The 25,940-nt window shown below is 30.4% G+C and overlaps 1 protein-coding gene and 1 pseudogene across 14 annotated transcripts in view; one reads left to right on the top strand and one right to left on the bottom strand.

Annotated features, from left to right (window-relative positions):
* Positions 1-340: 340 nt before the first annotated feature.
* LOC101493636 (uncharacterized) overlaps positions 341-25,940 on the top strand; it is a 42,337-nt gene continuing 16,737 nt past the window's right edge. The window contains exons 1-7 of one of the 14 annotated variants that reach the window (XM_004497867.3): positions 342-604; positions 1,271-1,406; positions 3,268-3,344; positions 3,468-3,837; positions 4,857-5,387; positions 5,854-5,919; positions 6,019-6,770. In XM_004497867.3, coding sequence (XP_004497924.1) covers positions 3,709-3,837; positions 4,857-5,387; positions 5,854-5,919; positions 6,019-6,078 — 786 coding nt within the window. In that variant the 5' untranslated portion in view covers positions 342-604; positions 1,271-1,406; positions 3,268-3,344; positions 3,468-3,708 and the 3' untranslated portion in view covers positions 6,079-6,770. Of the gene's footprint in view, positions 605-988; positions 1,101-1,270; positions 3,838-4,856; positions 5,388-5,853; positions 5,920-6,018; positions 6,771-25,940 lie in introns of those variants that run through there. The other 13 variants (XM_027333791.2, XM_012715027.3, XR_001143737.3 and 10 more) reach the window with 13 other exon arrangements.
* LOC101512526 (NAC transcription factor 56-like) lies at positions 7,489-10,303 on the bottom strand (annotated as a pseudogene).

Below are 25,940 nucleotides of genomic sequence, written 5' to 3'. Positions count from 1 at the left end.
ATTATTATTTTTTTCTTTTTTTTTTTAATCTAAATAAGTGATTTTTACATATATTTATTGTTCTTTTTTCTATCTGATCGACTAATTTCTCTATCTTGTTACGACATATTTTGTCGCCTGTGCGACATTGTTTTGATTTTTCAACTTTTTAGTTTTTCAACTTGTTGCTGATTTTGTTGGTTCAAATTAACAACTTTAATCTAGTACAGTTTCAAACATTAACTTTTACCTGTCATAAACGTTACAACTCAATCTTCATAAGTAATTTTATAAACATTTTACCACCATTTTATGCTATTAATATTAACTATGAAACTTATCCATATGATTTAAAATGTATTTTTAAGCATCGATCAAGTGTAAACTATCTACCGTAAGCTTAACCATTGTAGCATCGCGCTCTAATCCCCAAGTACGACCAAACCTTTTTTGTGAACTGATCTTTCAAGCCACAAACGCCTCAAGAAGACGGCGTACACGGCGGCATCAACCACCTTTGTCACTACTTCTTCTTCTCCCGCCTCTTCCACCTCCAAGTCTTTCGTCAATCGTCAATTCGACTCCGATTCAAACTCCAACCACATCATCGAAGACGTTTCACATTGTATGCGTTCTTGTTTTCCTGATTATATGCATTTAGATGTCGCAGAAGTTTGTTTGCGTTTTCCTGATTACTAGGTTACTCAATTAGAAGTTCTTTTTTAAAATTGTTATTACTTTTGAGTTTAATCCTTTTGATTTCTGACTTTAATTCTTTATTACTGCCTTTATTAACGGCAACATGTATTTTGAATCGTTTATTCTTTACTTTCATTGTCAATGACTTGTATAATTGCTGGTAATATATATCTATTAGATTATTTTTGTCAGTGTATATGCTTGAGTTACCCAAAACATGGTTACAAAGAATGTGTGTGGGCGTGTGGTGCTAAGCTTTGCCTAGCTACTAACCTAATTTGGTAATAAGTGTTTTATTAATTATTATCAGTAAGACCTAGCTCAACTGGCGATACCGACATTCAACTGGCGATACCGACATTGTTAGGTTGAATATTTTCCGTGATGACCCAGTTCAAACTTGAGATCTCTACTTTGCATGTGTGAGTTTATTAGTGGTGCTTGTTACTTCGTCTACTGACAAAAGAAATGTTTTATTAATTATTGAGCAATAACTTGAAAACATTCCATAAAATATGAGATTTCTTCCATGTTCTATAATGATTAATTTTGCACGCAATTAAGCTGATTGGTTGTATATAAAATTTGGCAGATTCATTTGAAAGCTGCAAGGGTTTTCTGTTGTTCATTATGAATATAGAAAGGAGGAAGAACCAAGGGTTGTCTGTTGTAATCTTGATCAAATTATTTCATTAATAGTAGAGTTGTTTTCTTCTGGAGACATCGAAGTCAGTAATCAATTCTTGTGTGTTCTTCTCATCTCTCAATCTTGGTTTTAATTTCTTTTTTTATTTTTGACGGCTGTGTTCTGTTTAAATTTCTGCATAATCTGTCATCGTATTTCTGCAGCGAATTGTTCTTTGCTGTCGTATGCTTGTTGGTTGTGCCTCATTTGGTTTAATTGTGTATATTCTCTGCTGCATGTTTATTGTTAAAACAGTTCAATTTTCGATTTTGGAACTTTACTGGCATGTTGTGATTTTCCTAGGATCATGTTAGGGTTTGAGAAGAAATATTTACAAACTTATTATTTCTTGACATAGATATTCTCAATATGTAGTAATTTCTTATTAATCTGATCATGGTTTTATGATCTCAGATTTTGTTACTTGGTGCTGCACTATCACATGTGATCATTTGGTTCACAATTTTAACTTTGCTATGGAGTAATTGCAATGTATATATTATAATTTAATTAATAGAGTGATATGCTATATATATTAATTAGTAAGCACATATTATAACAGTCTTTGTTAAGAGAAAAGCTTGGGGTAGGTTTAGCAAACTGATTATAACAGTCAATTATTAAGTTGAAAGAGAGATTAGTAGAGTTCATACTTCATAGAAGGAGCCAATAGCTATACAAGTTTTTGATTCCTGCTATATGTAGGACAGTGAATTTCAAGATTTTGGTTTAATTTTGCAGCATTTCATTATTTATTGGTGCACCCAATTGTAATGATTTTGACTACAACAAACAACTCAACTTGAAAATTTTGTGGCCACAGATGTCTTCTCTTTGATGCTGCTTTCTCAAGGGCTTCAATCTCACAATCTTTAACTCTTTACTCCAAATGATTTTAAATCCCTTCGATTATGATTTTAAATAGTTCATGCTATTCAGAACACATCAACACGATAGTACAAGTGCCATGATGTGAATCAATGTTCGGTCATTTTTGCTGTGTTTCTCTTTTAACTTTACTATTATTACTCTCTCTTCAATTCAAAAGAATGCTCTTTGTTTTTTCTCTTTATCGTGTTTAAACAAAGCCTCCCCCGTCCTCTCTTTGTGGACAATAATTTTGTACACACAACTGTGCTAACTCAATGAAATATGTGCAACAGGATATAATAACTCAAGCATTTTTCTGATCACGAACTAACTGCATTGCATGTAGGAGTGGAGGAGGGAGGGAGGATAAGTACTGTTTCATTATGTCATACTCTATTATTTTTTTTGTCTTTCTAATGTCTGCTACTGTGTTTTATGGCATATTAAGTCTTTGACATTTAGCTGTTGGTTCTGTCTATGAACAATGTGTCTGAATTTACTTTTGACATTTAGTAACTGCAATATATATTAAAATTTAATTAATAGAGAGGTATTCTGTGAAAAAAAAAATTAATAAGGTAACAATTGCATCTTTTTTACTGCAATGAGTTCAAAAGAGAAGATGCTGGTATTTTTGGTGAATACTGCAAAAACTGTCGCATGCACGATGCATCTCTTAATTATTGCTGCAGTTTTGAATTATGTATGTGTACCATTCTATATAACTATTGTTGCAGTTTTGAATTATGTATCTTTGTGCTTTGTATTAAATTTACATAATATTGTGTTTTATTTTTCAAAACATAGTTATGGATAGTAGTTGGATGGAAATTTTTTTTTGAGTGATGAATATAAAAAAATCCCTTGAGTGATGAATATAAAAAATCCTGTGTGTTGATCTTAACATTAAATCGGGGGTGTGTTCCAACTGTTTCCTCCTAAAATAATGTTAGGAAAAATGCTTCAAAGATAAAAAAATAATAAAGAATTTCCAACTTTTGGGCCGATGAAGTTTCTGATTGCACATTTTGTAGGCCAAATCAGAGTGGCTCATTTGCTGTTTCTGATGCTTCAGCTTGTCAGTTGATAATTCGGTTAACTCATCTTTTCAGTTGAGTTTAATCCACTCACCTATATTCTCGACTGTCTACCAATTCGACGGGTGCTTAAATATATGTTGGATGTGTACAGACTATTTTATATTCTAAGTATCCTTTGCTTTCATTGTTTTTAGATGATGATGACAACAGGGAGTCTGTTCACCTAGTAGTGTTGCTGGTTCATTCCCTTTTCAATAAAAAAACTTCAAATATATTTATTTTGGAAATAACAACAGTTTGGGTTGGGTGATCTTGTAAAACTTGTTCGGCTCAGCTAGGAGAATCACGTGTGGGCCTTAGTAGGCCCATATCAGGTTGCACTCATCACCTCACCTGCATGCGCGTCTTTCGAAGCCCATAGTGGCAATATTCACCATGAATGAATCAGCAGTAAACAGGCAAAGCAACAACGAAGAACAAGAAGATGACTACATGGGGGACCTTTCTCGGTTTCTTCCTTCTGATGCTATCGACCCTCCAAATCCGAAGTCTTCATCAAAAAGGGTACCATTTTCATTTTCAGTTTTACAATCTTTGAGGCATGATTTTACAATTGATTAGGTGTTCATGCTCCCCATACTTTACTTTCATTTTACAATAACTGTATTTGTCCTTGAAAATTGAGCTTAAGTTTACATTTTGAAGGAAAAGATGATGCTCTAGTTTCTAATCACTTGGTTTTCATTTGCACTTTTTATTTACACAGCTACATGTCATAGGGATGATTTTTTTATTCGGTGGAATTTGCACTAGAGATCTATAATGCATTGATCAGGAGGCTGTTTTGCTTATCAATCCCTTGCCAAATTAAATTATATATAATTTTCTTAGACCTCAAATGGATAGCAATCTAAGCACCAAACACATGAACACTGGACACGACAATGACACAGACAATTAGACACCAGTAGCAATTTGAGATAATAGAAGTGATTGAATGTAACTACATATGTCGTGTTTGAGTTGGTGTCCATCACTGACACCAACACATGTGGGACACCGACACCTTCAATATGAAGTCTTGTAGTAACTCCGTTTAAAAATTAAGGGTGAAAACTATGCACCAGACCAGTTTTTCAAGGAAGTTGAATATCAGTGTATGTAAACCACATTGATTGATTGATGTCCAACGATATATTTAGGGACGAAAGTGATGTTTGTTTTAACAATGTTGATCAAATTGATGTTCAAAATCTTTGAAGGCCAACTAGATCTGCCATGTTAATAATGTATCCATGGATGACTGTTTTTGAGTTTTTTTTTTTTATAAGCAAATGCTAGTAATTAGCTAGATTATGTTAGTATCTGGAACTAAATTTGAGTGTTTATTCAGAACATTAGTAGGGTTGCTAAATTCCTCAACTCTGAATAAACCCAAAAGTTTTTAAGTATCCCAATTTAATATTCCCAGTAAAAGAAAAAGAATAGAGAAAATGAAAAGCTTGAATTTCTTTATCCTTTCGTTTAGCAATTTATAGGGACGATACAAAATGTTATGTGATAACTCCCTTTTAACTATGCAGATTTCGGACAAGAAAGATCTTTCAATCAACTCTTCCAAGAGTCAGTTGAAAACTTTTAACTGGCAAGAACGACGGAAAATCGAAAGAGAAAGAAAGCAAATACAAGAGGATGAACAAACATTAGCGAAAGTGGAAGCTCCAATACCACAATCCAACATTGGGTTTAAGCTACTCAAACAGATGGGTTATACTCCAGGTTCTGCCCTTGGAAAGCAAGGCTCGGGCAGGGCTGAACCAATTGGGATTGAAATTCGACGGTCACGAGCAGGTATAGGCTTAGAGGATCCCCACAAGGAGAAGAAGAAAATGGAGGAAATCATGATTGACAGGAAAAGGAGGAATGAGCAGGCTCTGATGCAAGAATTCGGGTCTAGGCAGAAGTCACGGTGGCAGAGTAGGAGAATTATTGTTAATTTCAACAAGGCTAAGGCTGCCCTTGACCAATTGGAGAATCGGGAAATTGTGGAGCCAGAGAAGAATGAGGATGATGCAGAGGGTGAAGATGAAGAAGAAGAAGAAATAACAGAAGAGGTGTGTAATTTAACCATACATATTAATGTGAATTTTTTGTAACTTAGTTTTCAATATGCTCAAACACTATCCTGAAACCACGTCAATGTGGTCAAATAGTGGCGCTATAGCGTAACATAATTTAAACAAATTATTACTGCAGAATACATTATTTAGTACAAAGTAGAGTCAAGTAGCAACTATTGTGGTGCTATAGCGTTGTAGCATAGTGGAATCTGAACATACCGTTATTTTCTACTATCCGAGATTGACAAAATTGAACCATATACGAGCTTTCTCTACTCTCGGTCATAATTGCTTGTTTTTTTGTTGTTTACTGTATTCAGAAATTATTACAATTTTTAATAAAAAGAAGAGAAAGAAGTTATTACAATTCATTTTGATTTTCAATTTTTTAGCTCATAGTTATTGATCTTGGTAATCCTTTTTTGAATTGGTTGCAAATTGACAAAAAAAATAAATGTAGGACTTGCTCGATGTTTTGATGAAACTGAGGGATGAGTTCAATTACTGCCTCTTCTGTGGATGCAAAGTGAGTATTAACATTATTTATCTATATTATTTAACTGAAACTCAGATTATATATTTTTAAATGACGATGACAATGTATTTTTTCTCTTTATTTCTCTAGTATGAATCAAGTTCTGCCCTTTTAGTCAACTGCCCTGGAATCAATGAAGACGACCACTAAATTGAAGGTCTCTTATTATGGAGCAAGTACTGTTGTTGGTTGTAAATTCATATTGCTACGAAGATTGCTAAGCTCACTTCTAGTGGATGATTAAGCCTTGAGACATTCTCACTGGAGCACAACATTGTGGTAATACAAGCGTTGTGATCGTCCAAATATTGGAGTTGTGTCTAGTTACAATACTGCTTGGTGGTTGTCTGATCTTCAAAGTGTTCTACCCTATTGCAGGATTTGGGTGAAATTGGTTATATGGTTTGTGAAACTCAATTCGTGGCGGAATTTTTCATAGCAATATACTAATCATTTTTACAATTTTAGACTATTGTTCCCAACTGATTCAGAACCGAGATGGTGAGATGGGGTACCCATTTCCCAAACAAGGAAGCGAGACCGAGCGTGGATAATGCAGAGGGGTAGGCTGCACGATCCTTTATGCATAAAGGAAAAGAAATTAATAAGGTCAATTTCAAAAGGAAACAATTGATGGTTGAACATGAATATTGTGTCCATTTAACATACTAAGATCACCATATTCTTCATTGTTCATAATAATTTCACCATCATCTTTGTTCATAATGATTTCACCATCTTCTTTGATCATAATATGATCACCATCTTCTACTTTGTTATATTTGTACTATGTTCCACATGAACACAATAATAAGTAATTGAATGATCAAATACAATTAAAATTCATGTCAACAAAAAAATGCAATTAAAATGCTTAATTGGTTTGATTAGATTTAGTCTAATATTGATTATGATGTAATAAAATTTGAAGTTTAAATAATACAATTAATTTATTCTAATACCCATGTAAACATCAGTTCCAATGTAATCAAAATCAAATTTTGGTGGATATCAATCAAAATCTAAATAAACTAAATTTCCTAAATTTTAATTAAATTTGTGTGGGTTTTAGTAAAAAATGAAAATATAGTAATATCTTAAGCATGCTAATTTGGTGCTGCCAAAAAACATACCAATTTGTAGGTGTTAGATCAAAGCACCTACTTTATAATTGATCTGATTTTTAGAAATTTAGTATGTTTTTCTAAAATGTAATAATTGTGTTATTTTCGTTAAAATAAAATAAATATGATGTGAAGAGTATTGTATTATAGTATCTCTGAAAAATGTATTACTACTTGAAACACATTCACACTCTCTTTGGAGAAAACTAAAATTCTCTTAAAACCTTATGACCAATTGTGAAATTTGTTAATAATTAATATAGCAAAAAAAAAAAAAAAACTGAGTCTACAACATGTTATACGGAGGTTAAAATAAATTTAGATCGACCAAAGGAAATCTATAGTCTAACCTATATGAGGCCCAAAGATGGGGTGACGATGCTTGATCGCACCATTTTTGCAGAAAATGAATAAGGTAAAAGTTATAAAGGAAAAATTAATGGTTGAACATGAACTTTGATTCCATGTAATATCTCTAATCCAATATTTCATAATATTTACATCTAAATGAAAGGGAAATGAATGAAACAACCAACAAATACAAAAATATCCTCGTGGCTAATTCACTACTATTTATTTAATATAAATTTTTTTCCAACAATAAGTCCTTATAAAAATAATTGGAAATCATTGGAACATCTTCCTCTTCGATCAAGCATCCTTCATTAACACTTTTCAACTGCATTGCAAATAACTATGGCTGAATCATAATTTGACCACCATCTTTCTCTTCTTTGTTCATAATCAGATCACTATCTTCTTCTTCTTTGTTCATAATGATATCACCATATCTTTGATCATAATGTAGTCATCACCATCTTCTACTTCTTTGTTCATAATTAATCACCATCTTCTTCTTCTTTGTTCATAATAATATCACCATCGTCTGTGATCATAATGTAGTCATCACCATCTTCTACTTTGTTATATTTAGGTGTTGTCGTGTTGATAGTGTTAACAACATCAATCTTGTTATTTCCATTGTCTACTTGATTTCTTGATCTTTGGTCATAATTTTTCTCCAACCAAACATTATTTTTCTCCTACAAAATGGAAATACAAGAGCAAATTAATAAGGATATTTAGTTTAGGTAACAAACTGATAAAGAATTGAATGAACAACAAAAAATAAAATTTGAAATTGATTTATCAAATTTATTCTAATATTGAAATATGTTTCAATAAGATTTGAAGTTGAAATAAAATACTTTGGTGCAATAATTAATATAATAATTAATTTACTCAAGTACCCATATTATGGTAAACATGTAATCTAAATCAAATTTCGGTAGATTTGATAAATATCAATTAAAATCTAAATCAAGTTCCATAAAACTTAATAAAATATGAGTAGATTTTAATCAAATAAGATAATCTAATAACATACTACTATTCTAAGCACACTAATTTGTTGCCTATAAAAACCAAACTAATTTGAAATTGATCTCATTTCTTAAAACTCAATATGTTTTCTAAAAAGATTTATTACTTGTAACACATATTTGTGAAATTTATTAATAATTAATGAATTTAATTCATATCGATGTAAATAATTTTTACACTTTTAATTTATCTTAGATCGTTAATAATGTTTGATTTTCATCATAAATATTTATAGAATTACCTTATAATAAGTCATGATTTACAGTAAAACTTTTTATACTATAACTGCATAAAAATTAAACTCATAATTAATATAGCAACAAATATATACGGTGCACTTACTATTTCAGACTTTGTTCTGTATTCGGACTTTGTTTTAGCCACCTCTGATTTATTCTGTCCAGTGTTAGATTGGGTTATTGGTGTTTCATAAACTGGGTATAACTTCATTGAAGCATTATTAAATTTAAAGTCCTACAAATTAAAAATGTAAAAAAACAATATCAATTAAGGAGTTAAATGATCATTAAATATCGAAGCTGTATATATATACAATATAAAATCATAAATTTTTGAATTTATTTCGTTTGAGTTAATTTATCTAAAAATAATAAAATTTTAAAGATTTCAGCTTCATTTAATTTTAAGAATTCACTTATTACTCTTATTTGATAAAGATCAATTTGGATAACGGATACAATGGCATTCAAATTTGGTAGAAATCAATTTGATTCTAATTAAAATTGAAAAAACTAAAAAAATAATCAAATCTACATCAATGAAACAAAATTTGAGTAGACTTTGATGATCCTATCAATTAATTCTTATGTGAATGTTGCCATAAAAGAACGTCAAAAAAAAAAAAATTGCTAAAAAGATTCATTAATAATTTGAATCAAAATCTAAAATCTTTTACTGCTATATGCAAGCCGAAGCATACGCACAAGATCACTACAATTTTGAAGTTCAAACAAATTAATAAACTCTTTTTAACCCAAAAAGTATAAAAACATTGTAAAAATCATCCAAGAAACTAAAAAAAATGCAACGGGAATCTTGAAAAAATCCCGTCTTGATTCTTGAATACTAAAAGTCGATTGGAAATTAATAATTAATCAAGCAAGATAATATTATTAGTAATTAATTAATATTAAAAATAATAATGCGGTTTACTTACCGATACGGTGGTTTCCGGCTGTTCAATGACGATCTTCCTTCTTCTATTTTGGCCAACATTCTTTGTTCTTGTATTTTTTCTAAATCGGCATAGAACATAATTCTTGGCCTGAAAAAACATAGATACAAATTAAGTCATATTATAAATAATGTCACAATGGCATCAAGTGACACAAACATTGGAACTTAGATTTAATTCTAACATTATAATGATTAAGGTTAATATTAAATAAATATTGCTTACGGAAAGATTGTTGATAAAAGACATATCAAGTTTATATTCATGCAAGATCCATCCATAATCGTAGATAGTGTCACTCTTCTCAAATCGATAAGTTTTCTATTACCTAAGAGTTGACACGTTTCTTTATCAACTATATCTTTTTTAACATCTTCAGCTTCCCATGTACCCATTTCAATAGTACAAACCATATGAGAACTAGCGGCTGATTTCTTCTTTAAGAGAGTGAAGAAATATAAGTCTTTTCCAAAATATGAGTGTGAAGCTTCAAACTCTTCCCAAATTTCCCAAGGGTTCTTTTTGATACCAAACAAATCATGTTCAAGAATGGTGATATGATTGGGCAAAGGGTTGTTGTTAATTTTGTTGTAGAGGAATGATTTGAGAAGTTCCTCATCTGTCGGTTTCAAATTCCTACTTGGAAGAGAATTGAGACCCATGATAGAAAGTTAGAAACTATGAGCAAGATTAATGATCATTGTTTTATCTTTTACCTATATATAGGGGGATTATATGTTGGTGTGACTTTTCCTTCTAACTTCTTTTTTAATGACTAACATTAGCTTTTATTTATTTATAATTTATTATTATTTTCCTTTCAATTTTAACTTAGTACCCGTTTCTAAATAAAAGTCTTGATTTATTTATTTATGATTTATTATTATTTTCCTTTCAATTTTACCTTAGTACCTGTTTATAAATAAAAGTCTTGATTTATTTATTTATATAAAAATATAAAAATAAAGTCTTGATATCTTTGGTCAAAAACAAAGTCTGATATATCTTTTGATAAATCTACATTTATGAGTTGTAATCATTAAATGTAGTTAACTCATAAGTGTAGTTGTGATTAGAGATTGAGATTATTTTTTTTGACAAAATTAGACTGATAATTATTTGAAAATCCTTTATTTTGGTGATTTCCTAATTATGAATGGTTACTAATTAATATCATATAAATACTTAGACATTTAAAGATAAAAAGAAAAACGTTATGTATAAGTTTTTTTATTATAAAATGTATTAGTTTTTTTTTTGGACTAAAAATGTATCGGTTTGTTCTAAATATAATTTGTTGAAATATAATTTTAGCTTAAATATGCAATTAGTCTATCTGAAAAGTAAGAAATTTGATTTTAATCACTGCAAAATGAATTTTTTAATTTAAGTTTTTGTAAACATAAAATATTTTCGTTTTAATCTCTATTTTAATTTTTTTAACAAAATAGTAAAAGATGACTTTATTCTTATATATATAATTTATCTTGTAAATTGCAAGAAACTAAGTGTTAGTCTTTGCAAAATGTAAAAAATTTGATTTTAATCTATGCATAATAAAAAATTCATTTTAGTCGTACAAAATACAAGAAATTTGGTGTTAGTCATTGAGAAGCAAATTTGATTTTAGTCCTACAAAATTCTAACCTTCCAATTTTAATCTTTGTAAAAAATAATACAATTTTTAATTTCTATAAAATTATTCGACAAACAATTTGAATCTCAGCTAATTAGAAACATATTTAATTGTCATTCAACTTATAAATAGTTGAAAGAATTTTTGCATGCATGGTAAGAATATTATAAAATGATTCTTCAAAAAAATTTAGAATTTTTTAAATTAGGATTAATTAAAAATAAATTTGTTATATATAAAAAAATCTAGATAAAAATAACGAAATTGTGGACCTAGGAATCAAATTTTTTAACTCGATTTTTGTGGAGGAAATTTTTATAATGTCTAAAATTACCTACAAAAAATCATTCAAAAATGCATGTTGATGTAACAAGAGTGACTAATACGGTGTGCATAATAATTTTATAAAGACTAAAAGTTGTATTATTTTTTTTACAGTGACTAAAATTATAAAGTTGAAATTTTATAGAGATTAAAAATATAATTAACCCTTATCCAAATAATAATCGATAAAAAATATTAGTATAAAAAAAAGAACATATTTAAATCTCCACAGGTGTCATAGTAAGAATACAAATGTAAATTTATTTGTAAGTATTAAATGAATCTTAAGATCTTTCTAATCTTTAAGGGAACCATCCTATCACTCTAAATTTTTGTTATAAAAAAATTGAACATGTGAACTTCTCAATTTTGACCTGAAACGTGCAAAAGTACTAGGCTTGAGAATATTTCTTTTGTTACCACAATAATTATCTGCTGCAATTAGTCTATATAAACTAGCAATACAGTATTACATGAACAATTGTTGGATACTAAGAAGAAAACAAAATCAATCAGAACATGCAACACTTTTATTTGTAAGCTTTGGTAAATCTAAAATAATCGCCTGCAACACTCTCTTCCTACCATACCTCCTGTTACATTTAAATATACATTCTCTCTCTCTCTCTCTCTCTCTCTCTCTATCAACCACTTCCTGCTAACAGCACATAAAAACTAGCAATACAGTATTACATGAACAATTGTTGGATACTAAGAAGAAAACAAAATCAATCAGAACATGCAACACTTTTATTTGTAAGCTTTGGTAATTCTAAAATCATCGCCCGCAACACTCTCTTCCTACCATACCTCCTGTTACATTTAAATATACATTCTCTCTCTCTCTCTCTCTCTCTTCATTTTCTCCACTATCATCGTCATCACATTATTTCTCTTATCAATTCTCTAATTCTTCTCCCTCACTAAATCCACTGATGCAGTCTAGCACTACAACATATGATATTCCAAATTCAATCGAGTTGGACTACAACAATGAATTTTGTGAGTGGAGAGAGAGAGAGATAAATAATGTGATGAGGATGTGAGAGAGAAAAATGTAGTGAGAAAATGATGAGAGATAGAGATTAAAAAATGTAGCAAGAAGTGCCACAGGGAGGGAGAGCTGCAGAAGATTCGGTCTAGCACTAAGATGATCCAAATGTTAGAGAAAGGAACACATTTCTAATAGAAAACTCTCAATTTGCTTAATGCTTAATGTCAAGTACAATGGGGTATTTATAGCTACAAATAAAAAACTGTAGACACATTTCTAGGAGCTTCCTAATTAATAACCGCTTCTAGATACTTCCCACAATTTTCTATATTTAAAACTCTTCTAGTTACATAGAATTTCTACATAGTTCTAGAGGTATCTAATTTCAAATTAGTAATAACATTGCTCCCCTTGATTTGAAATTTTCTTCTTCATTCCAAGTCTTTCTCTTAGCCTTTGAAAGTCTTCAAATTTTAACTGCTTTGTAAAAATATCTGCAACTTGATCTTGAGTCTTCACGTATTTAAGCTCAACTTCTTTCTTGGCAATGCATTCTCTAATAAAATGGTACATTGTGTCTATGTGCTTGTTGCTATCATGAAACACTGGATTCTTTGCAAGTGCTTGTGCAGACTTGTTGTCTATACAAATATCAAAAGCTTCCTTTTGTGGCATATGAAGTTCATTCAATAATCTCCTTAGCTAAATGGCATGAAAAATGCAAGATGTTGCTGCTACATACTCTGACTCACATGTTGAAAGTGTGCCAATAGGCTGCTTCTTTGAACTCCGCGAAAAAACACAGTCCCCATGAAAAATATAAAGCCACTAGTACTCTTTCTATCATCAATATCTCCCGCAAAGTCGCTATCACAAAATCCAAAAAGTTTAAAATCATTACAAGAAGAGTAAAATAGTCCATAATCAAGCGTACTTTTAAGGTTACATAGTATCTTCTAAGTAACTTTCATGTGTGGAGTAGTAGGAGCTTCTATGAAATGACTCACTACTCCAACCGCATATAGAATATCAAGCCTTGTACATGTTAAGTATCTTAGGCTTCCAACAAGGCTTTTAAAAAAGGAAGGGTCCTCTTTTTGTTCATCTTCAAACTTTGACAACTTCAATCTTCTTTCCATTGGCCTGTTCACCGGATTGCAATCAAATATTTTAAATTTTTTCAAAACTTCATTTGCATAGTTTTCTTGAGAAATAAATATACATTCTTCCAATTGCTTTACTTCTATGCCTAAGTAGTATGGCACGAGCCCAATATCAGTCATCTTGAAATCAAACGCCATTGCCTTTTTGAATTCTTCAAATAAACCTGAATTATTCCCAGTGAATATAAGATCATCCACATAGAGACAAACAATCAAAATATCTCCATTATCACAAACTTTGACATAAAGAGCATATTCATTAAGACAACGAGCAAACCCATTGTCTTGGAAGTATTTGTCGATGTGACTATTCTATGATCTTGGGGCATGCTTTAATCTATACAACGCTTTCTCAATCTTAAAAATTTATATTCATGTCCTTTAATCACGTACTCCATTGACTGCTCAACATAGACCTCTTCTTCAAGATAACCATTTAGAAATGCCGATTTTACATCAAGTTGACGTAATAAATAATGATTTAAAAATATATGTTGATGTAATAAGAGAAACTAAAACTGTGTGCATAACTATTTTATAAAAACTAAATGTTGTATTACTTTTATTTAATGACTAAAATTACAAAGTTTAAATTTTATAGGCATTAAAAATGTAATTAACATGCATCCAAATAATAAATGACAAAAAATATTAGTATAAAAGAGAACACATTTAAATCTCCACTAGTGTCACAGATAGAATATAAATATAAAAACCTTAAGATATTCCTAATTTTTAGGGCACCATTCCATCACCTTAAATTTTTGTTATAAGATGAGCTCTTCCTACCAGTGATCACCATTCCATCCCATTCCATCTACTATTGATCTCTTTCTAATTTTTTTTAATTTTGAGGGAGCCATTCCATCGTATGCAACACTCTCTTCCTACCATACTTCATGTTACATTTAAATATACATTTTTTTTCTCTCAAGTCATTTTCCCCACTATCATCCTCATCAAATTATTTCTCTTATCAATTCTCTATTTCTTCTCATTCACAAAATCCACTGATGCAATCTTGCCCTATAAGATATGATATTCCAAATTCGAGTTAGACTACAACAATGAATTTTGTGAGCTGAGACTAGAGAGAGAGAGAGAGAAATAATGTGATGAGGATGTGAGAGAAGAAATTGTAGAAAGAAAATGATAAGAGATAGAGAGAAAAAATGCAGCAAGAAGTGCAACAAGGAGGGATAACTGCTGCAACACTATTTCCCTATGGTACTTCTGGCTGCGTTTTTTCTCTTTATCGCTCATCATTTTCATCTATCACATCCTCATTATATTATTTCACTTTCATCGCTTCTCTCTCTTCTCAGTCATAAAATCCAGTCATCTACTCTAGCACTGAAACAACATTTCCAAATTCATGAAAAATATATGGACTAGGATCCTCAACAACCACTTTATGTGCAACCCCTCTACTACACCATTCTCATCCACTAGATTGATCTATTAATTAATATAATAAAAAAATTAAAAATTAAAAAAAAAAAGTTGAGTTGTTCCCTTTTTATGGATACTACAATTGTTCCATGAGTATATTGAGATAAGTATACTTTTATAAGCCTTGTCGGCATAGAGCTCGATAAGTATGAATGAATAAGATGATCTTAAAGGAAAGTTTTATCTCCTATTTATAGACCTCTGAACTGGAGTTTATTGAGGCATAGAGCTCGGTAACCATTCCTAGGGGTGTATAAAACTCGACCCATCTCGCGAACCCGTCTTATCCAATAAATAATTAGACAGATCTGAATCAATCCCAAAAAAAATAAGGACAAAAAAATACAGACAACACAAGCACAAGGTAGAAAAAGAACTGGGTTTGGGTTACCCTCAGATTACCCGTCCCGACCAAATTAATTTAAAGATAAATGATTATGTTTTGTTATTATTTTAGGTTATTATTGATTCACCATCTCTAAAAAAATTAATCATCAACATAATAATTTATAGCTTGTAAAATAATATTATGAGTTATTACTCTTGAATGATTTGGCAATTGGTAAACCATACGTGACTTATTGGGAATTTCTTTATGTTTAATTGTTTTTTCTAAAAAAAAGTTTAAAGATTACTAAATTTGACCCGATCAAATATTGAGATCGGGTAAGGGACATATCAAACCCGACCTAACCCGTCCTTTGTACATCCCTACCTTTTCTACCTTCTCGAACCCTAACTGCTAAGTTACTTGTTCCTTGCACTATTTCCCCATGTCTTCGTGAGGTCGTACACTTGTTTTCCACATGATCTTTTAGTTCCTCAGAATATATTATATCGTACTCAACTTTGGACCATTGAGAATTGTCATGTATGCCCAATTGCAAAAACATGTCGGTCCACAACCCTTAAGCATAAGTTCTAACGGGGTGAGATGCTCTAACTTGTTGCTTTTGATGTTTATTGAGATTTATGTTGTTATTATGTTGCTCATTTTCATGTGAAGTATGGTTTTCATGAACATGCAATTATGTTACCTTACATGGTTAAGTTCATAGATTCATTTAATTTGAGAAGCTTGGTAATCAAATCCCTTTAAGGAATTAAACTTTCTATGTAGAATGATGAGTATAAAATTGAAAAGAAGAAGGAAAATTTAAAATGATTGTAAATAGTTGACAATACTTGCGGCCTGTCTAATGAGTTCCGCTAAAATGAAAAGAAAGACGATGCAAAAAAAAAAGGTTTTTTTTTTCTTATATGTTAGTCGTCTAATCAATTGAATTGTTGAGGATGTGGTTGTTGAGGCAAAAACTTTTTTGATGTATGTTTTAATGATAACAAACCTTATGAAATAAAATATAAAGTTTCATGAATGGTGGTCTACTAATGATTGCACTTCAGTTTTTTGAACGAACATGGATTGCATAAGTGAACAAGCAAGAAGCCATTCACTTCATCAAAGTGCATAAGTATTTACTCAATAATAAAATAATTGCAAAAGAAATGTATCATATATCAATCATTCAAGAGAATGATTATTACATCTTCAAGATAAAATCTTCATGAAGAAGATGATCAAATATAACAAATCAATGATTACACTATGCTATAAATTATAAGCAAGATCATTTGGAAAGGAAACAAAAATATAAAGACTGAACGGAGAACGTCTTGACAAAAGTTTGGAAAACGAAGAAAGTTCTCCACAGTTATGAGATTTCAATCATTGTTTTTGTATTTCACAATCATGTGATATGTATTCTTGAAGGAATATAAAGGATTCATCTCAGCAAATAATCAATTCAAAATAAAAAGTAGAAAAGCTATGAATTATGATAAATCAAACAAGTTCAAACAAGACTGATCATTCTATAACTTGACTGTCAAGAAGGAAGAACATTCTTGACAACATTTTGATCATTCTAGATAGGAGTCTAAAAAAGGAAGAATTTCGTGGTTAAAAAAACAAAAGTTTGGAAAAACGGAGAACATTCTGGTTTTGACAACTTTATTCAAAAACATTCTTGTTTACAAAGAACAATATCTCTTTAGTTTAAGATCGATCTACATTGCAAATCACTAGTATTTACTACAAAGGAACATAATTATATACTTAAGATTATTTTGGATAGATTGAAAGAGAAAATGATCAACAAAAGCAATGCAATGCATCAAGAACAAAATGCAAGATTAATCCCCAAAGTTGATGGCTTGCAATTGACAAGAACATTTCTGGTTTGTTGATAAACCGATCCCTATTACAAAGGTACCAGAAGTAGACACACAAAGATCATACCAGAAAGGTCTACTTCAAAATATTAACAAAGGCAAAAGCTAAGCATCAAGAACTAACTAGCAAGATCAAAACGGTTTTTAATGCAAGAAAGGTTTAGCAAATCACGAATGGATTTCTAGTTCATATACTAGGAATGTACAACTCTCATATGGACAACAAAATCACTTAAAAGGATTAAATGATCAAAGGCACAACTCAAAGCAAAAGTGTCAAATGGTAATTCTCTAGTAGTGTAACATCAGTCTCTAGATTGATAAACATTCTCCAGCCTATTACACTTGATCTTCAGCAACAAACATTTTCCTCTAGAATGATTAAAAACTATCTCCAGAATGATCAACATCATTCTCCAAGTATGATGACATCAGTCCAAAATGATATGAACATTCTCCAACTTACTGACTATCATTCTGCAGCCTTATTACATCATTCTCCACCCTATTTTGCACAATTCAAAATGCAGTCTCAATCTGAATCAATTAAGCACATCTTTGGGATGTTTGTGTGCATAAAAAAAGGTTCATCACAGTCAAGAATGAGAAGCTACAGATAAGACATTGTTAACTCAGAAGTAGAAACACATAATGTTCAAAACAGTAACATTCAAAGTTCCAAAAGTATGGTCTTTGGTCAAGTCTGACATATGACAACAGACACGTTTTCAAACGATCAAAACAGTTGTCATCAACCTCCTTGAAGCCTATAAAAGGAACCCTAAGCTCAAGGAAAACGCAGAGCTTCAAGTACTAAGCAGTTCATTACTCATTTCAATCATACTTGAATTTCTCTCATCACATACATTGAATCGGTTTTGATTTTTCCTATTCGATTCTTAGAACCATTGTCGTGTATTTCTCTTTCAAAGAATCAAAAGTCAAACAAGTGTTGAGTCTTCTCAGATTATGACAAAACACTTTAAATCATATCATTGTAAACTCAAGGCTATAGTGTGAAGTATAATTTTGAGTAAGCTTGTAGGAAATCCTTTTATGATTAAAAGGTGAACTGTAAAATCCTATCTAAAGATTGATAGGTGATTTGATTGAACTCCTTTCTAGGTGGAAAAGACTTGTTATTGTAACAGATCAAGGTTAATCTAAAATAAGGTGTGTAAAACCAAGATTATTCTCGTTTTAGCACTTTGTGAAAATCTCACAGTTATGAAGACTGGACGTTGCTCGAGTTGGGTGAACCAGGATATATCCTTGTATGATATCTCTTTCCTTATCTATTTACTTTCAGTCTGTTTGATTATTTATTTAAATTGATAAATTAAATTGTTAATTTTAACTAAAAAAGAGAGTTCTATGTTTTTTGGTTAAAACCAAAAACGTTCTTCGTTTTCTGTTTTCACAACCAAGATTAATCTTGAGTTATTTTCTTAAAGTTTTAACATGAATTTTAAAAGGGTGCATTTACAAATCAAACCTCCATTTCTTGTAAATTGGAATTGCTACTTCAATTGGCATAAGAGCTCAATCTCTAAAGTTGAACACCTAACAAGTGTTAGAGGAAAAGATTCAGGAAGAAGAAGTAATATTAGAAGCCAACATGTGTTTAATGGAAAACTTAGAAAATAGTGAGGTCACCATCTCTGAACTTTGTCCTATTTGTGAACAAATGGAAAATGAATTTGATAATCTTTTATGCAATTCAAATATTCTTGCTCAAAAATGTCGTTTATTAAAAGAACAACTTCGTAAAGAAAATGAAGAAAAAGAGAAAGCACAAGCTATGAATGACGAATTAAGAAAGGTCAATCAAAGTCTGCAACAATCTGATTTAAAAATGTTTGAGCCACAAAAGATTTTCAATGAGATACCCATACAAAATCATCTTCCAGAATGTTCTCCAACTAAGGAAGAAAATACCTCTTTAAAATTAGAAGTTCATAAATTGAAAAATGACTTAACCAACTTGTTAAATACCACTGAAAATTTTGAAAAGAACATGCAGGATTCTTAGCTTGAGAAAATTGATGAAACTCAAAACCAAGAATGTTCTACGATTCAAAATGAGAACATTCTTCTTAAAACAAAAATGTATGAAAACTTCTTTGGTCCTAGAAAAAAAAGCGGATAAATACAAAACCAAATGTTCATATTGCAGTAAATTTGGACATATGGAATTTGCATGCTATTTCAAGAAAATAGATGAAAAAATCAAGAACAAAAGGATCTTTAGAAAAGAAGAACGTTTTGATACAAAAACAAAACTTTCTCCAGGAAACTTGAAAATAGGAGAACATTCTCCAGGTAGCTTTAAAAAGGGAGAACGTTCTGGAACAAAAACATAAATTTCTCCAGAAAGTTTGAAAAAGGGAGAACGTTCTGAATTTCATCAAAATCAATTTCAAAGACGTTAGAAAGTCATATTTTGAAATCTTCTCCAATACCAACAACAAAGTGTTCCTATTTTTCCAAGAATGGCCACTTCAAGTCAACTTGCTATTTCAAAAAGAGATCATGTTTTTAAAAAATCTTCTAAAAGATGATATACTAACCATCAAGGACCAAAACAAATATGAGTACCAAAATCATTACTAACTTGTGATGAAGGAACACCATCCAATCATCAAGAAAGAATATTGATACATTGACTGGAAAAGTATGGTGCCTCCTCTCATTACAAAATTTTGGAGTGTCTATAACCATTGGAAACATTAACAAATCAAAGGTACATGTATCATTAGTTGAAATAATTTTGCATAGATTAAGGATGCTTGATATATGAAAGATAACTTTATAAAATTGTTTTTAAAGTTTTTTTTTAAAATCCCACATGGTTGAGGTAAGACAAACATCCTCATGTTTCAGTTTAAAGAAAAATCATTATGTTTTATACTTAGATGAATTTCCAACTCAAAATCTTTAAAAACTGAAAACAAATCATTCTGGTCATAACGGAGAACATTCTCTATTCGAATCTGTTTTAACAAACAGCTCCAGATCATTCTTCATTTCTTCATCATGAAGAAGTTGAAAAATCAACTTTTGAAATTGTACCTACTGCCACATCATCTCCAACCAAATCATGTTTTTAAGAGTTTAAAAAAGAATTGTCTTTCCTATAAGAAATGATCAAGGGAAATTTGAAACATCATTCTTCAAATCATTCTTTGATGAAAATGATATTTCACATGATTTACTTGTCAAAGAACCTTCCAACAATATGAAGTTGTTTTAAAAAATAATTACAAGAAATGGGTAGTTCTTTTATGTCTAATTGGTGACTTGTTTGATCCATAATTTGAGTGGAACTAGCCAACCAATCAATGATTGTTGAAACTGATAAATGATTTTTTTTTTTTTTTTCTGTACCAGCCTTCTTATTAATATGAAATCAGCATGTGTAGTAATCTTCAATATTTTCTTATACACTTGTACATGAATTCATCTAGATAGTTGTGACAATTAAGTGCATCAAATGTGTCCAATTTTGGAATACAAGATAGGTCTTAGGAAACTTTTTATGGCTAACTTAAAGTAGTTGATTAATTTTAAAAGTGTCCTAGATGGTGTATAAAATTGCTAATAAGAATTCACTTAGTTGCTCTAACCTTTTAATTTTGTTCACTGTTCGTTTTATTTTCAATTTGGTTAATAACATATGGCTAAAACATAGGTACAATGTCATATATGTTATTCTTACTTTTCCCCTCACAAAAATACAATTATTTCTATCTAAAGAGATTATGGGGAGGAAGAACAATCTGGACAATCACAACAAACTGTTTCCCAGGAAAACGAGAATGATAAATAATCTCCGTTTCACATTCCTCCTAGTGTTGAAAATTAATTTTGGGGAGAAGACATAAAATTTGTTTTCCATGTGTTTAATCTTGGATCTGTTAGAAAATATCTTTAACGTACTTTCACATGAATTTTTGAAAAATAGAAAGCAAAACATATCATACTTTAACATTTTTAAAATGTCATTACCATGTTTTGTATATAAAAGAAAGTATGAACAAATTTGTTTTAAAATTCCATCAAAGTATATTTTCTGAATACTTTACATTCTATAAATATTATAAAATATAAAATATCAAGGCGCAAACTATATATGAAATCAGTATGCACATATTGTTTGATGAATTTGATAATCTTGATTTGAGTAAAAGAGATGATGAAGAAGAAAAATATTTTGGACAACAACAACAAAATGCTTCCTAGAAACCGAGATTGTTTCATACTCCTCCTAGAAGTTGGAGAACAATAAGTGATCATCCTCAAAATCAAATCATTGAAGATACAACTGATGAGATTAGAACAAGAATGCCATTCAAAGATGATATCAATAATAACATGGCAATGATCTCCCAAATATCCAAAAATTCAATCAATGAAGCCAAATAGAATAATCTTGAATCAATGTCATAATGGAGGAACTCTCTCATCAAGAAAAGCTAAAATTAACTCATTTCAACCATCAATCAAGATAAACGAATGTGCATGAAGAGAAGCTCCAAACTATTCGATGATTACTCGTCGTTGAACAAAATCACTAAATGAGGTGCACTTAATCCCAATTCATATAATAGCATCATGATAAGAATGAATATTTTTTTAATGATATTATGTGATTGATTAGGTGCTTTTTAAATTAAGAATGCATACTATTGTTTATGCAGGTATGACTTTAAAGTTTAAATTGATCACATCACTCTTTGTCATTACTTGTACATGCATATGCCTAATTTCTATCCTTCTTCAACATGTTTTAAATATATATCCTTGTTTAGGATTTATTTTTGAAGGATTTCAACAAGAGAATATATGTTTGGTCTTCATCAAAATGATTTGTGTCTCTTGTTGCTTTAAAACTCAAATAAATAAAAAAAAATTATGGCATGAAGTCAAAAATTGATATTTGAGCATTTTGAGGTAAATTAATATATGTCTTTGTTGCTTATTTCTTTTGTGAAAATTGACAGAAATAGAAAATAAAAAAGTCTCATACACATTTACTAATGAAAGTAACCTTGATCATATGCCTTATTGTTCATTTGTGTGTTTTCAAAAAACTTTGTGAGTAAACATTTTTATGTGAGCATATCTCTTGGTATATTTTTTATTCATTTAAAAACAAATTAGTTTTTGAACAATACAAACATTATTAGCATAAAAATGTTTCGTAAAGAGAGAAATTATATTTGACATAATATCACAGTCATCTCATTTTGCTTCCCTATATGCGCTCAGTATCATGTTCAAATTAAAATATTGTCTCTTGTGAAAGAGGATAAAGAGCAAAGAGACATCTTACTTGTGGTTTGGAACTTTGAAAATATTAAAGAATATTAATTTCAAAATATTCAGGGGGAGTTTTTAAAATATTAATTTTCTTAAAACTGAAGTCAACTCATTTTTTTATAAAAGAGAAGTATACATATTCATTGAAATATTTTAAAGTGTGTTAAAATACTTGCATATGTTTGCATATAAGTATGTCATATTACTTTGGTTATCATTATTCGTATCTTGATTGCAATATTGACTAAAATGATTATTGATCATCATACATGTTATGTTCTTTGATGCTAAATGGAAACATGACTTGTTTGATATATGAATGCATTTATCAACCACATGATTACTATGTGTAATATATTCATACTATTGCTCTCTACATGTGTACTTCATTTTATTCCCCAACCTTTTTGATAGATGCCAAAAGGGGGAGAGAAATATATGATGAATATAGGATGAAAGTAATTAATGAAGAATGCTAAGAATTAATCTCTTGCATATGTTTAGGGGGAGTTTAATTAGAATGACAAGAATTAAACTCTTGCATGTGTTTAGGGGGAGTTCAATTATATATCTATGAACATTTTTGCATTTTATTTATATCCATCCATAAAACTTATGATTTATTCCAAAGGTTTGTCATAACCAAAAAGGGGAAGATTGTTGAGGAAAAAAACCTTTTTGATGTATGTTTTAATAAAAATAAACCTTATGAAATAAAATATTAAGTTTTATGAATGGTTATCTACTAATGATTGCACTTGAGTTTTGTTCAAGGCACATAAATTGCATAAGTGAATAACCAAGAAGCCATTCACTTCATCAAAGTGCATAAGTATCCACTCAATAATGAAATAATCTCAAAAGGAATGTATTATATATCAATCATTCAAGAGAATGATTATTACATCTTCAAGATAACATCATGAAGAAGATGATAAAATATAACCATCAATGATCACACTAGGCTATAAATCAAGAGCAAAGATCATTTGAAAAGGAAGCAAAAATAAAAAGACAGAATGGAGAACGTTCTTGACAAAAGTCTGGAAAACAGAGAAAGTTCTCCACAGTTATGAGATTTCAAGAACAAATGATCTCCTCTATTGAATAAGAAGTTGCCCCTAGATTTCGCAATCATTGTTCTTGTATTTCACAATCATGTGATATGTACTCTTCAAGGAATATAAAGGATTCATGTCAGCAAAGAATCAATTCAAAATACAGAGTAGAAAAGCTATGGATTATGATGAATCAAGTAAGTTCAAGCAAGATTGATCATTCTCCAACTTGATTGTCAAGAACAAAGAACATTCTTGACAACAGTCTCAAAAACGAAGAATGTTCTAGTTATTAAAACTGAAGCCTGGAATAACGGAGAGCGTTCTCCTTTTCTCAGCTTTATCGTTCTGGTTTTGACATCATTAAATCAAGAACATTATGGTTTACAAAGAATAAAGTCTTTTATAGTTTTAGATCGAGATGAGCAATAAAGGTACACCAATCTACATTGAAAATCCTCAGTATTTACTACAAAGGAACATAATTATATACAAAAAATTATTTTGGATAGATTCAAAGAGAAAATGATCAACAAAAGCAAAGCAATGCATCAAGAATAAAAAGCAAAATTAATTCCCAAAGTTGATGGCTTACAATCGATAAGAACATTTCTGGTTTGTTGATAAACTAGTCCCTATTACGAAAGTACCAAAAGTAGGAACACAAAGATCATACCAGAAAGATCTACTCCAAAAGAATAACTAAGGCAAAAGCTAAGCATAGAGAAGTAACAAGCAAGATCAAATCAATTTTTAATGCAAGGAAAGCTCTTACAAATTGTGAATCGATTTTCAGTTCATATACTAAGAATATACAGCTCTCATATGGGCAAAAGAATCACTCAACATGATCAAATGCACAACTCAAAGCAAAAGTGTCAAATGATCATTCTCCAGCAGTGTTACATCAGACTCTAGATTGATAAACATTCTCCAGCCTGTTACACTTGATCTTCAACAGCAAACATCTTCCCCTAGAATGATTAAGAACTATTTCCAGAATGACCAACATCATTCTCCAAGTATGATGACGCCAATCCAGAATGATACGAACATTCTCCAACTCACTGACCATCATTCTCTAGCCTTATTACATCATTCTCCAACCTTATATCATTATTCTCTACCCTATTTTACACGATATAAAATGCAGTCTTAATTTGAGTCAATTAAGCACATCTCTGGGATGTTTGTGTGCATAAACAAAGGATCATCACAGTCAAGAATGAGAAGCTACAGATCAAACATTGTTTACATAGAAACAGAAACACATAATGTTCAAAACAGTAACATTCAAAGTTCCAAAAGTCTAGTATTTGGTCAAGTTTGACGCATGACAACAGGCCCCTTTTAAAACGATCAAAATAGTTGTCGTCAACCTTCTTGAAGCCTATAAAAGGAACCCCAAGCTCAAGGAAAACTCTGAGCTTCAAGTACTAATCAATTCATTACTCATTTCAATCATACTTGAATTTCTCTCACTCATAAACATTGAATCAATTCTGATTTTCCCATTCGATTCTTAGAATCATTCTCGTGTATTTCTCTATCAAAGAATCTGAACTCAAACAAGTGTTGATCCTTCTCATATTATGACAAAACACTTTAAATCATATCATTGTAAACTCAAGGCTATAATGTGAATTATAGTTTTGAGTAAGTTTGTAGGAAATCCTTTTATGATTAAAAGGTGAACTATAAAATCCTATCTAAAGATTGATAGGTGATTTTATTGAACTCCTTTCTGGGTGGAAATGACTTGTTCTTGTAACAGATCAAGGTTAATCTGAAATAACGTGTGTAAAACCAAGATTGTTTTCCGTTTTAGCACTTAGTGAAAATCTGTAAGTTGTGAGGACTGGACGTAGCCTGAGTTGGGTGAACCAAGATATATTCTTGTGTGGTATCTATTCCCTTACCTATTTACTTTCAGTCTGTTTGATTATCTAGTTAAATAGATAAATTAAATTGTTAATTTTAACTAACAAAGAACGTTTTCTATTTTTTGGTTAAAACCAAAGATGTTCTCTGTTTTCATTTTTCACAACCAAGATCAATCTTGAGTTATTTTCTTCAAGTTTTAACATGAATTTTAAAAGGGTGCATTTACAATTTAAACCCCCCCCCCC

This window comes from Cicer arietinum, chromosome 4 (assembly GCF_000331145.2).
Source record: "Cicer arietinum cultivar CDC Frontier isolate Library 1 chromosome 4, Cicar.CDCFrontier_v2.0, whole genome shotgun sequence".
Classification (NCBI taxonomy): domain Eukaryota; kingdom Viridiplantae; phylum Streptophyta; class Magnoliopsida; order Fabales; family Fabaceae; genus Cicer; species Cicer arietinum.
This window is presented reverse-complemented; position numbering and strand designations above follow the sequence as displayed.